The sequence below is a fragment of the Thalia democratica genome, chromosome 8, assembly GCF_965202585.1.
Source record: "Thalia democratica chromosome 8, ktThaDemo2.hap1.1, whole genome shotgun sequence".
NCBI classification, from domain to species: Eukaryota; Metazoa; Chordata; class Thaliacea; order Salpida; family Salpidae; genus Thalia; species Thalia democratica.
This window is the reverse complement of record NC_139172.1, coordinates 25,832,962-25,846,949: the sequence shown is the minus strand read 5'-3', so window position 1 is coordinate 25,846,949 and position 13,988 is coordinate 25,832,962. Positions and strand designations below refer to the sequence as shown.

Sequence of the window (13,988 nt, the reverse complement as noted above, 5' to 3'; positions counted from 1 at the left end):
AAGTGCAGCTTTTTGCTGCACTTAAGTTTGAATGGTTTCAATCTTGTTGAAGTGATTTCGATTTTAGAATGTTTTTGAGTTTGGTTTAAACATGTAGTGTTTAGTTTCTGTTATTCTAGTGTAATGTTGTGCAGTTTTTTATCATCTTTTCGTTTCGCATTTCATTGTAAATATATTCATGATCACAAATTCGAACTCAATTTAAATTAAGTAACTGATTTATTAAACATTTAGTAAATGGTAAGTAATTCATATTAGTTTATTTAAGTTAATCATAATTTAAGCGTTATCTTGGGGATTTCTACTTTATAAGTTAGAGCGCACGTTGCGTATTAAATCAGGCCAAAAATAGTATATAAGTAGAACTTTTACGAGATAGCGACATGATGACCCGGACGTCCAGTTATTTATAGCTGGAATCGAACACAGATACCTTCATTAAAATTTTTACGTTTTGTAGATGGTGACTTGAAAACAGAGTAAAATAAACCTTATTTAATAATATTATAAATTCGATAAATTTAAGGGCATTTATTTAACCCAGTCATCTGGTCTGTAAAGTTTTAAAAATGAGTTTAAAATTTCTAGTTGGAAAAACAACTAAGTAGTTCGAGTTTGTGAGAGATTTGTGTTGTTATTTGCAAAAATTAATTAGCTTTATTGTGTTGAATTTTATGTTAAAGTGGTTTGGGAAAAGCTAATGGACATGTGTTAGAACTAAAATGTATTTGTTGTGTAGATATTATTGCAATTCATTGTTGAAGCGTTTTTCAAAATGAGTTTTAAACTTGTACGAGCAAGTTTAAACAAAAGTTTGTCTTGTTTTCAAGTTGTTCCGCGTTTTGTCAAATTAATTAAATATCGTTCAATCGTTTTAAACATTTTATTAAAAATTAAAATGAAACTAAAGGCTTCTACTAATAAAACTTTCTTATAACAAAAAGAGTTTTAAACGTCTATAAAAGTTAGCAACTGTAAAGTTTAATTGTTTTGTTTTCAAACAATCGTTTAATTTGAACTATAATGGATAATAAACTTTTTAAACTGCATGTAAAAACATTGTTGTTTTTTCGTTCGTCCTTGTAAAAGTATTTGTATGAGGTTATTAAAACTTGTTTTCGAGTGCATAATCGGTTAATGAAGTGAAATTTCTTAAGTTTATTAAACTTAATTTAGTTTTATATTTAGCAACAATGTTATGTTCAAACTTTAAACTATTATATTTAAAGTTTTTTTTTTACAATGACCTTGTTAATTGCTTGTAACAAACTTTATTGGCTTGTTTTTTGTTGTTATACACTTCAGCTTACTTATAAAAACACAATTTTAATAAGGTCATTTGAGCTATTAATATCTTATTCAACATTTAAACGCTAACAACAACTTTGTTTTTAACTTTCTTAGAATGTTAAAGTTTTATAAATTAGTATAAAGTTCAAGAGCTATATATTTTTACGAAACAAATTTAAGCTTTTGAAATGAATATAATTGTTTGTTTTGTCAACTAACTCATGTTGAATGTGAAATGTTTTTAATATACTAAAAGTTTTTATAATGAATAATTAGTTTAAACTGAAGCTATAAATGTTTTTTAAGTTTCTTATAAACATACTTAAAAGTACTTGAAAATACTTGAAATAGTATTTTCTTTATATTTTTGCTTGAACTTTAATTGCACTTTCGCACGAACGGCTCGAGAAACGAATCGGCGAGGAGCGGTAGAGGAGACGTATGAACGAGGTGAGGAACGAGGAGATGAAAGAGGAGATGTATGAAGAGACGGATCAGAGGATTCCGTAGCGCCAAGAGACCGCTGGGTGAGGCAAGGAGACGGTTCCGTAGGGCCAAGAGACCGCTGGTTGAGGCAAGGAGACGGGTTCCGTAGGGCCAAGAGACCGCTGGTTGAGGCAAGGAGACGGTTCCGTAGGGCCAAGAGACCGCTGGGTGAGGCAAGGAGACGGTTCCGTAGGGCCAAGAGACCGCTGGTTGAGGCAAGGAGACGGGTTCCGTAGGGCCAAGAGACCGCTGGTTGAGGCAAGGAGACGGTTCCGTAGGGCCAAGAGACCGCTGGGTGAGGCAAGGAGACGGGTCCGTAGGGCCAAGAGACCGCTGGTTGAGGCAAGGAGATGGATTCCGTGGCGCCAAGAGACCGTTGGGTGAGGCGAGGAGACGGATCGGCGTGGACCGGTCAGACGACGAGGAGATGTGCAGGGGCGGAGCGAGTTCCGGCGGCGAGGAGATTTTTTGAACTGTCTACATTTTTCTGTTATTTAAGTCTTAATGTGTTCTAACCAACTCTTAAGTTTTATAAACGATGTTGATTTGATTGGTAAATGTTTTTAGCATATAAATATCTTCTAGCATTTAAGTTCTATTTTGATGTATATATATTTTTATTTTTTTTTGTCAACCGATGGTTAAAAGCTTTAACAGTTACATTTAAACATTTTGACACTTAAACATAATTTTAACTGATTTCTAAGCATCTTCTTAACGTAACACTTGAAGTAAAGTTAAAAAAATTAAGAAAATACCCCACACCGAAGTTTTTTACACCGGTTTTAATTAAGAGTGTATTTTGTCTGTGTAATCGTTCTCTTGTCAGAATCTAAAAGTTTTCATCTAAAGTTTTTTAAAGTTTTACGACTTGTTAGCAAAGTAAAGTTAATGTTTTTTCTAAACCCTAGCTGAAACTCCAATTTGACCGTTTTAGGAGTGAAAATGTAACCGCTTGGTAGCGGTTTAGAGTTGTTTCTAATTAGGGGTTTTTTTCTGACTTGTTTACTTCTTGAAGCTGTACCGCGTGAGCGGTAATTGTCTCTTTTTTACTTTCTTTTTTTGTTTTCAAGCGAGTATAAATTAAGAATATCGCGTAATTAGTTGAGTTCAGTTTTTCTAGTTTCTACTTCATTGAGTGGTCTGAACTAAGTGCAGCTTTTTGCTGCACTTAAGTTTGAATGGTTTCAATCTTGTTGAAGTGATTTCGATTTTAGAATGTTTTTGAGTTTGGTTTAAACATGTAGTGTTTAGTTTCTGTTATTCTAGTGTAATGTTGTGCAGTTTTTTATCATCTTTTCGTTTCGCATTTCATTGTAAATATATTCATGATCACAAATTCGAACTCAATTTAAATTAAGTAACTGATTTATTAAACATTTAGTAAATGGTAAGTAATTCATATTAGTTTATTTAAGTTAATCATAATTTAAGCGTTATCTTGGGGATTTCTACTTTATAAGTTAGAGCGCACGTTGCGTATTAAATCAGGCCAAAAATAGTATATAAGTAGAACCTTTACGAGATAGCGACATAGCAAACCAACCAAGGGTAAGCGGTAAAAGTCATAGTAAAAAAAAACCATTTATTAACAAATACCATAATGTTACTTGAAAACCAACCAAGGGTAATGTTAGTGGTAGCAGTTATAGTAAAAAAATATAAAATAATAATATGATGAAGAGAAAATAAAGTTACTGACCTAGGGTAAGGGTTAACAGTGATAGTTTAAAAGAAATAATTAATGAATATTTTTTAAGTTACCGACCAAGGGTAAGGGTTAACAGTTATAGTTTAAAAGAAATAAGAAATTAAATATTTTTTTAAGTTCCCGACCAAATGTAAGGGTTTGGGGTAATAATGATAGCAAAAAAAAAAATTGATATTAATTTTAAAAATTAATCAATCCGTGCAAAAGTGTCCCTTCGTGCATTTTTGACACCTACCCACTTAACAAAAAGTTTTATATGCAATGTTTCTAATTACGTTTAAAATAAATCAATACTATGCATAATATACAAGCATAAACGCTTTTAATTTAGACTAACAATTAAAGTAGGTTTGTCTTCCGAATAAGTTTGGATGACATTTACTAGCTTATAGTTGAGATTAATATCAAATTTGAATAGGGCAGTTTTGTAGTTGTGCTTCGGATATCCCAACACAACTTTTCTCAATTGCACCGGTCTGTACGTTTCATCCATGCTATAATATTTTTAATTAATTATCAAAAACAACTTTAAAATGTATACATTTTTACACAACTAGAATTAAAAATTGTATTAGTTATGTGGAGTATTTTCAAAACTCTTTTTTTTTTTAATTTTAGTTTACTTTAAGTTAAACTCGAACCTAACAGCAAAGTTACTAATGGCATAAAACTTATTATTACTATTTTTACTGTTAAAAACAAAACCAGACGTTGGTTGTCTTGGATTTAGTTGTATGGTGAAGTTCTTTGTCTGTTATTTTAATATTAAATAAAACTGATTTATACTTGAATTTGACGGCAGGATTTTGTTTACTTCCGAGCCACTCTGCAATGTCTTGTGTGTTGGGTATTGTGGCGCTAACTGCAACAAATCTCAATTTCATTTCTTTAAACACCGTCCTAACTGTCTTCATTCTACTAATCACTGCCTGTAATATTATTAGACTTTAATTAAATATACAAACAGATAAACTTATTGTTGTCCAAACTGTCTTTAATATTTATTAGCTGAATAATAAATAAAGCAGAACACGCTTATGGTTCCGTCGTTTAGCGAGTCAACAAAATATATACACGTGTTTTAAATTTTATGTTTAACAATTTCCAACCTCAATAGTAGCGCCCCTGGTTTCGTCATTCAACAAGTGAGCTTCGTCGACGAGAAAGAGGGAGACTTGTTTCACGAACGACGTGTTTTCCCGCCATCTCCGCGTCATGCTGTCCCATTTTTCCTGTAAAAAGGTCATTTTAGTCCAGAACTATTTAGACCCTGGCCAATGGATGCAATTTTTCCGTATTAATTAAAACTGGGAAGAAGTGTATTCAGTTACAGAAGGTTTAGCGTTCATTATTAAATTGCAGGCTTAATTTTTAGCTAAACTTAAGTTTTACATGCAACAGTGCAGGCAATATCACCATAAAAAATATTTTATAGAAAAACTTCTATCGTTTTATATAACACTAATTCATTTCAACATTTATATAACATGATTAATTAAGAAACAAACGGGTGTTGTTAGTATTATGTCGGCTTTCTGCATTTGCCACAAATTTTCAACATCAGTGTCTCCAGTCATTTCCAAGCAATTGAGTCCCAACGGTTGAAATTTCAACTTCCAATCCTCGTATCGCTCACTACACAAAGCTTTCACAGGCGCCACTGAAACGTTATTACTATTTTTTTTACTTTTTTCGATAATTTTCATAATTTTCATATTTTTTGTTGTAAGTAGCATTGTTGTCACTATATTTTAAAACCAATTTCTATGAAAAATAAAATACCAGACTGGAAGTTGATAAATAATGTTTCAAATAAAATTTATGGGTAAAAAAAAATAATTTTAAATTAACATATTTATTTTATTACGTGTCTTTGAACTAAATGTTTTTTATTGGTGATTAATCCGAAATATGCTGTTTTTGCTATACTATCTAAAATAAGGTTTTCCACAGGGGGCCATGAGGTCATAATTAAAAACATATACTAAATATTCTGGATTTGATGAAAAAGAGCAAAAAAAAAGGTCTTAGGTGGTTTTAATGGTAGTTTTTTGAGTAATCTTGATGGAGGGGGTATAACTTTTTTAATTTCTTTAAAAGGGGGAATTTTTTAATAAGTTTGGGAAACCTTGATCTACAAGAATAACCACCAGAAACAAACTAAAACCAATTACTTCAACAACAAAAAAAAACATAAATTATACCAACTGTAAATGATTTTGTACTTGTTGGAATTTTCTTGTTTGCTTGTCATAAGCAGCCTGATTATTGCGAGTTCAAACAGAACAGTTTTACCTGAAATTAAATAATAAACATATTATATATAAAAAACTTAAAGTTAGCACATGAGTCTTACCTAAAACTAAATAGTACTAATATATATATATAATATATATACTACTAATAGTGCTCGACAAGTTATACTGAGCTAAATATTTATTTATTATTATATTATTATATATATTATTATATATATTATATATATAATTATATATAAATAATCATTTATATGAACAACAGTTTTATACAGCTGTTTCGTATATGAGACATTTCTATCTTATACATTCCTCAGTAAAACTTAGGTAATTATACATCTTTAAAAGCAAATACTAAAACTTTTTCAAAATGCACAAATTCTTAAACCAATAACAAAATTAAAATCAGCGTATTTTTCAAACTTAACTTACTGCACAACCTTCATTATTACTACGTCATAATATTTATAGAAATTTTAAATTCTAAATTTCAGCAAAACATGTGTAAAAAACTAAAGCTTTACTGAGGAATTATGAAACAGCTGTATAAAAATTAAAAATATAGTTTATAATATAATTAAGTTAAAATTAATAAATATTTTTTATATTTAATTTATAAATTTTAAATAAATACTAATAAATAAGTATTTAATAAATATTATATATATTTAAATATTACAAACTAAAAACTTTAATATAAATACATATTGTTACCTGAACCAGTCGGAGCACAAACAACAAACGGCTCGTCTCTATACACTACTGTATCAAATACCTAAAAAAAGTATTCTATTGATTAAGATTGCGATTTAATCATGTTAAAAAGATTAAAGTTGTTTTATTTATTTGTTGTTAATTTATTTAAACGTCGCATTGTTACGTCATAATATCTATACGCTACTTCACTCATTATATCACAAGTTAAGATGGCCGAACGGTTTATGGCGTCGGACTTAAGCGTGAAGTTAAATCGCAATGCGATGCTGAGTGTTTTAATCAACAATGATTTATAAATTATTTTATAATAAATTTTGATACTATTTTTAGTTCAGTTAGAATTCTGCTAGCTTTAAATTACTTAATTTGCAATCAAGTTAGCAATCAAATTGTTAAGTAAATAATATATACTTATATGTACTAAAAATAATCAACAAAAACTAACAATAGATTGAACAGCGTTGAAATTTGAAAAGTTTGAAAAAACTTGTTTAATGTGAAAAGTTTAAAAAGTCTAGTATGGTATACCAGCTTTTTCTGTTTACATGAATTGGGCTTTAAAGATTGTATGCATAGTATCTAGAATATGCAGCTGAAAAGTGTTCTCCGCTCACACTAAAACTGAAAAGTTCTCTTCTTTATATTTTTTCGCACACTCATGATTGTCCAACAAATGTTGTCACTAAACTCAAAGTTATTTATAATCTCAATACTGCCCTCATTGCCACAAGCATTGTTGGTTCAGTGGTAGAATTCTCGCCTGCCTCGCGGGAGGCCCGGGTTCGATTCCCGGACAATGCATTTTTAAGAAAACAATTTGAGTTAAAGATATTTACCATAAGACACGAAAAATTATAGTTAAGGACTAAATGTATTTGAAACTGTTCCTAAAATAATTTTGAATATGAATATTTTTTTCTTTTTAAATTTTTTATATCTAACACCAATATGTCATTTTTTCAAACATTATCCATTGAATGCAGTTTTAATGGTTCATATATTATTAAATTTTTTAAGCAAAAGTTTTTTTAAAATAAATTAACTAAGAAGTAAATGTAGTGCTACAAAATACAATTTTCAGGGCTGTTATTAAATGATAAAAAGGTGCGCCCAACGTGGGGCTCGAACCCACGACCGTTGGATTAAGAGTCCAACGCTCTACCGACTGAGCTAGCCGGGCACGTGCGAAAATAACTATATACAGTTTATATAGCCTCTGTGACGATGTAATGACGTTAATAATGGTTTAACTGACATCAAAAAGGGCTCGTCCGGGATTTGAACCCGGGACCTCTCGCACCCAAAGCGAGAATCATACCCCTAGACCAACGAGCCGCTTATCTAACAATGTATTGTTCGGTTTTTATTCATGTTACGTGTATTATGACGCAATATAGAGGATGTTGTTGTGGTGTTTGTTAAAACTGCGTTTTATAGTTAATAAAAGCCAGTTTTTAGTTTAAATTTAACTAATGTAGTAGACGGTAAAACTTATATTGTTTACTTAAAACTCCAAGTTTAACATTTTAAAATAATCTTTGTGGGTTACAAATAATTATTTTCTGTGTAAATTTAAAAAATAAATTACACCTTGCATTTTAATTTAGCTAAACATATATAAATGTTAAGTAATTTAATTTAGTGATTTATACTTACTAATTTAGTACTTGACTGCAAGACATGAAAGGTCTTAAATGTCTTAAAAATAACGTTTCTGTTCACATTAGAAATTACATTAATAAGCAAAAATTACAGTAACAAAATTTATTTTTATTTTTTAACTTACTAGAACAAAATGATTAGTTATAGTAAAATATAAAAAATAATTGACAATGGAAATAAATAAGTTATGTACATATTAAATTTTTATGCCAATTTTTTTTTTTACTTTAGTAATAGTTTTTTTTTACTTCTTACGAAATTCCTGTACAACTAAAAAAAGTTATGAAAATAGTATCAGTAAGTTAACATCACAATAATCAAAATCAATTTGTTTGCATAAATATTTTTTTGTTTACATAAATAAGGGATTATTAGCTTGTTAAAACTTAAATAACTTACTAGATGTCATAAATTTACCAACTTAATGTTTTAAAAGTTAATACTTTCTAACTCTGTTAAGTATTTACTATGTTCATGTCATCTGAATCTGGTGCAGTTTAATTTGTTTTTGAACATTGTTATATCCTATACATAACAAACAACTAAAATATTGTACCTTATTGGATAATAATATTTAATAACTAGCATGTTTATTTTAATATACACTATGAATATTATGTAAACTTACTACCAAATAAATAATGTTATATATGTCTCTATCAGGGCTGCCACAAGGTCAGGAAAGTTAGGGTCAGGAAAAAACAGGAGTTTTTGAAAAATAATCGGAGTTTTAATAAAATTTAAAAAAAATATCAATAGATATCGTCAGTTCAAATTTACAAAATTCGTTATTTTCTTAAGCCTTCAAATGGTAAAAATAAATTAAATATCCTTAATAAATCTGCAAATTTTTTCTATTAACAATTTGAACAACTATTCTACTTTAACAAGCAGTTTTTAATAGCTTTGTAGTACTGATGATCTGTGGCAAGGACACTTCTATAGTAAAACTGTGATATATACACAAAAGTTTAATCGCAGAATTTAAAAATCAAAGTATTTTTCGTTGAAGTAGATAATTAAGATATTTATATTTAAGCACTAAGTTTAGTGCTTAATTAGAAACAAGTTTATGTGGATACTTTACCTTTTTATAACTTTTCATAGTAGATTAAAGTTGAAAAATAAGTTATAAGAGAGATATATGCCATAGGTTAATTTACTTTTTGTAATTTTTTGTTGAATAACTCAAGTTTTAAAAATAATTAAGAGTATATTTATTTGTTACAAATTTTATACTAAATGATAAAAGGGATTTTTTTATATAACAGATATATAGTAAAATTGTTCACCTAGGCTAGTTTTTCAGTATGTTAATAGAAAAAATTTGCAGATTTATTAAGGATATTTTATTAATTTTTACCAGATGAAGGCATTGGAATTTAGTAATTTTGTAAATTTCTAGGTAAATTTTTAAAATTCTAGTCTAACTTTAAAGGATATTTAATTTATTTTTACCATTTGAAGGCTTAAGAAAATAAGGAATTTTGTAAATTTGAACTGACGATATCTATTGATATTTTTTTCAAATTTTATTAAAACTCCGATTATTTTTCAAAAACTCCTGTTTTTTCCTGACCCTAACTTTCCTGACCTTGTGGCAGCCCTGATAGAGACATATATAACTTTATTTATTTGGTAGTAAGTTTACATAATATTCATAGTGTATATTAAAATAAACATGCTAGTTATTAAATATTACTATCCAATAAGGTACAATATTTTAGTTGTTTGTTATGTATAGGATATAACAATGTTCAAAAACAAATTAAACTGCACCAGATTTAGATGACATGAACATAGTAAATACTTAACAGAGTTAAAAAGTATTAACTTTTAAAACATTAAGTTGGTAAATTTATGACATCTAGTAAATTATTTAAGTTTTAATAAGCTAATAATCCCTTATTTTTTAAACAAAAAATTATTTTGCAAACAAATTGATTTTGATTATTGTGATGTTAACTTACTGATACTATTTTCATAACTTTTTTTAGTTGTACAGGAATTTCGTAAGAAGTAAAAAAAACTATTACTAAAGTATAAAAAAAATTGGCATAAAAAAATTAATATGTACATATCTTATTTATTTCCATTGTCAATTATTTTTATATTCTACTAATACTAATCATTTTGTTCTAGTAAGTTAAAAAATAAAAATAAATTTTGTTACTGTAAATTTTGCTTATTAATCTAATTTCTAATGTGAACAGAAACGTTATTTTTAAGACATTTAAGACCTTTCATGTCTTGCAGTCAAGTACTAAATTAGTAAGTATAAATCACTAAATTAAATTACTTAACATTTATATATGTTTAGCTAAATTAAAATGCAAGGTGTAATTTATTTTTTAAATTTACACAGAAAATAATTATTTGTAACCCACAAAGATTATTTTAAAATGTTAAACTTGGAGTTTTAAGTAAACAATATAAGTTTTACCGTCTACTACATTAGTTAAATTTAAACTAAAAACTGGCTTTTATTAACTATAAAACGCAGTTTTAACAAACACCACAACAACATCCTCTATATTGCGTCATAATACACGTAACATGAATAAAAACCGAACAATACATTGTTAGATAAGCGGCTCGTTGGTCTAGGGTAGGGGTGGGCAACGTACGGCCCGCGGGCCGGATCCGGCCCGCGAAGTGAAAATGACCGGCCCCCAAACCTTTTTTAAATTTAAATGAAATCCGGCCCGCGAACAAAATTGATACGGCCCGCGAGTAGATGATCCGGCCCGCTAAGCATTTTCAAAATTTATATGAAATCCGGCCAACCAATGTAAATGTTACAAAATTTGTAAAAAACCTTTTTAGAATTATTTTAATAAAACAAAAATGTAAGACTTTGACCCTGAAAACGTTTGTATAATTGGCTTTTTATTTTTGTGGTGATAAAAACACTCTTTTGTTAAAGTATATTTTTCTGTTTCAAGTCAGTTGAAGTAATCCTTTCTCAAATTATTCAAAAACAATTGTTTGCTGAACTAACTTTGAAGATCTTACCTAATCATAATGACCAAAAATTGCTGTCATTCCCATATATGTAGTCAGTTGTTTTTATACTTGTTTAGAAAAGTAAAAAAAAATATTTTTAAGCACTGACAATTTTTTTTTAAGTCAAACTGCTCAACATTAAATTTTGATAAATTTTTTTAAGTTGAGACTGCAATTTCCACTCTTTTCTGCTATTAATTTTTTATTTATGACTTTTTGATTTAATTATATAGTTAAGTTTAGTGATGACCAATTGATGGCAATAGTTTCACTTGATAATGAGTTTGGTCGTCGTTTTGCAGACTTTCAACAACTAATAGAAGAATTTGATATTGTGTCATCATAGTTGACGTTTGATAGCGAAAATGCACCTAGTAATATACAGTCAGAACTGCTAAAATTTAATGTGACAATACACTAAAAAAAATTAAACCTTAAAAGTTTGACAGATTTTACGCCCTACTTAACAAGTCAAAGTTTGTTAATTTAAAAAAGATGGCAATGAAGTTACTTGTTCTGTTTGGGTCTACATATACTTGCGAACAAACAATCTCAACCATGTATATAAACAAAAGTTAGCTGCGTTCAAATCTTACTGATACCAATCTGCAGTCATTACTGAGAATATCTACTTCGAATATACTTCTAGATTTTAAACAACTTGTTAAAAACTTTGATGATCCACAAATGTCTCATTGACTTCTTTTTAGTGTAATTATTATTGCTAAACTCTTTAACCTTACATTTAAATTATAATATGACAGTTTTATATGTTAGTTTTTCGTTTAGTACCTTTTTCATTAGTGAAACTGATCTTAATCTAAAAGTCTATTGAATTAATATGGTTATCATGTTAAATTATTAATTAATCTATTTTTTATTTTAGTATTTCGTTATTTGTGTTATACTTTTATAAAAGTGTTTTAGATGAATTTTTTGATGACATTAATTTTAGAGTACAGAACTTAGTTAAGTTTCATAAGTTGAGCATTACTGTTTGATATTTTGAAATTAAAAGTACCAGAATTTAAGCCAAAGTAATTTTTTATCTAGGTTGAACTGTTTTTTAAATATTTTGATATGAAAATCTTAATCAAACATATAATTTTCGTTGCTTTTAGTAGATTTTTAGATAGATTTTTATGTATTATTGAACTAGCCAAAGTTTTTCAACTTCAAAATATGATCATGAAACTATTTGTTTTGTTCGAGACTTCATACATTTGAAAACAAACATTTCTGACCATAAACATTAAGAAAGATAAGCTAAATTCAATCCTAATCGGTATTTCAGTGCACTTGCAGATTTTCCCAAACCGTCATGCAACTATATTTAAACAACTGTAATATATGATTAACGTTAAGTGTTTCATCGAGATCTTTTAGTTTTATTTTTTTGCTTTTTATGGTAAAACTGTTTATTATATCAGAATTATTTGTTGTTTGGTTTCTTTTATACGTGCAAAAATATGTAATGGATCTTTATTAGTTTGTTAAAATTAAAAGTAAGTAGTTTAATTTTGTAATGTTAGTTAACTTCTGAAAATTGTTATTAATGAAAACTCCGGCCAAGATTGCCAAAATTAGATAATTTCGGATAGTTAACAACTTTTTAATGTTTTAGCTTAAAATATTAAGCTCGAGTATTTTTAGTAAGTAAGTTGTTGTTTTTATAAGACTAACTAATATTAATTCGGTCCAGAGTTATAACAAATATAAAGTTATGAATACTTAATAAGAATTATGACAAAATTTCATACTTGAGAACCTTGGTAATTAAAATATTGATTCAAAATTCTGAAATACCCGATCAACTAGCATCTAGCCGGATCGAAATCTTTAAGCTTCCATTCGGATCCAGGTCTTTGTTTAAAATTAGTATTTAGCCGGATCAGAATAATATTTTCAAATTAGGATCCGGATCTAAAAAAGGATCCAGCTGAATTCGGTAGATCACTAATTCGAAATGCTCCGGCCCGCTGAGGACTTATTTTTATAGGATCCGGCCCGTCAACTATTTACGTTGCCCACCCCTAGTCTAGGGGTATGATTCTCGCTTTGTGTGCGAGAGGTCCCGGGTTCAAATCCCGGACGAGCCCTTTTTGATGTCAGTTAAACCATTATTACGTCATTACATCGTCACAGAGGCTATATAAACTGTATATAGTTATTTTCGCACGTGCCCGGCTAGCTCAGTCGGTAGAGCGTTGGACTCTTAATCCAACGGTCGTGGGTTCGAGCCCCACGTTGGGCGCACCTTTTTATCATTTAATAACAGCCCTGAAAATTGTATTTTGTAGCACTACATTTACTTCTTAGCTAATTTATTTTAAAAAAACTTTTGCTTAAAAAATTTAATAATATATGAACCATTAAAACTGCATTCAATGGATATTGTTTGAAAAAATGACATATTGGTGTTAGATATAAAAAATTTAAAAAGAAAAAAATATTCATATTCAAAATTATTTTAGGAACAGTTTCAAATACATTTAGTCCTTAACTACAATTTTTCGTGTCTTATGGTAAATATCTTTAACTCAAATTGTTTTCTTAAAAATGCATTGTCCGGGAATCGAACCCGGGCCTCCCGCGTGGCAGGCGAGAATTCTACCACTGAACCATCAATGCTTGTGTCAATGAGGGCAGTATTGAGATTATAAATAACTTTAAGTTTAGTGACAACATTTGTTGGACAATCATGAGTGTGCGAAAAAATATAAAGAAGAGAACTTTTCAGTTTTAGTGTGAGCGGAGAACACTTTTCAGCTGCATATTCTAGATACTATGCATTCAATCTTTAAAGCCCAATTCATGTAAACAGAAAAAGCTGGTATACCATACTAGACTTTTTAAATCCT

At 28.9% G+C, this 13,988-nt stretch overlaps 1 protein-coding gene and 5 non-coding genes across 6 annotated transcripts in view; 2 read left to right on the top strand and 4 right to left on the bottom strand.

The window, feature by feature from the left end:
• The window catches only part of LOC145843071 (putative ATP-dependent DNA helicase HFM1), a 29,146-nt gene extending 21,885 nt beyond the window's left edge, over nt 1-7,261 (bottom strand). Inside the window, 7 exon segments of the mRNA XM_082950536.1 lie at nt 3,825-3,981; nt 4,274-4,416; nt 4,597-4,719; nt 4,996-5,147; nt 5,696-5,782; nt 6,457-6,517; nt 7,220-7,261. Coding sequence (XP_082806662.1) covers nt 3,825-3,981; nt 4,274-4,416; nt 4,597-4,719; nt 4,996-5,147; nt 5,696-5,782; nt 6,457-6,517; nt 7,220-7,261 — 765 coding nt within the window.
• Trnag-gcc (transfer RNA glycine (anticodon GCC)) lies at nt 7,190-7,260 on the top strand. Its single transcript has one exon. It is a non-coding gene; the product is annotated as a tRNA-Gly (tRNA).
• A 305-nt stretch (nt 7,262-7,566) lies between the features above and the next one.
• On the bottom strand, nt 7,567-7,639 carry Trnak-cuu (transfer RNA lysine (anticodon CUU)). Its single transcript has one exon. It is a non-coding gene; the product is annotated as a tRNA-Lys (tRNA).
• An 83-nt stretch (nt 7,640-7,722) lies between these two features.
• On the bottom strand, nt 7,723-7,794 carry Trnap-ugg (transfer RNA proline (anticodon UGG)). The gene has a single exon. It is a non-coding gene; the product is annotated as a tRNA-Pro (tRNA).
• Nucleotides 7,795-13,308: 5,514 nt separating this feature from the next.
• Trnak-cuu (transfer RNA lysine (anticodon CUU)) lies at nt 13,309-13,381 on the top strand. The gene has a single exon. It is a non-coding gene; the product is annotated as a tRNA-Lys (tRNA).
• Nucleotides 13,382-13,687: 306 nt separating this feature from the next.
• Nucleotides 13,688-13,758, bottom strand: Trnag-gcc (transfer RNA glycine (anticodon GCC)). The gene has a single exon. It is a non-coding gene; the product is annotated as a tRNA-Gly (tRNA).
• Between the last annotated feature and the right edge of the window lie 230 nt (nt 13,759-13,988).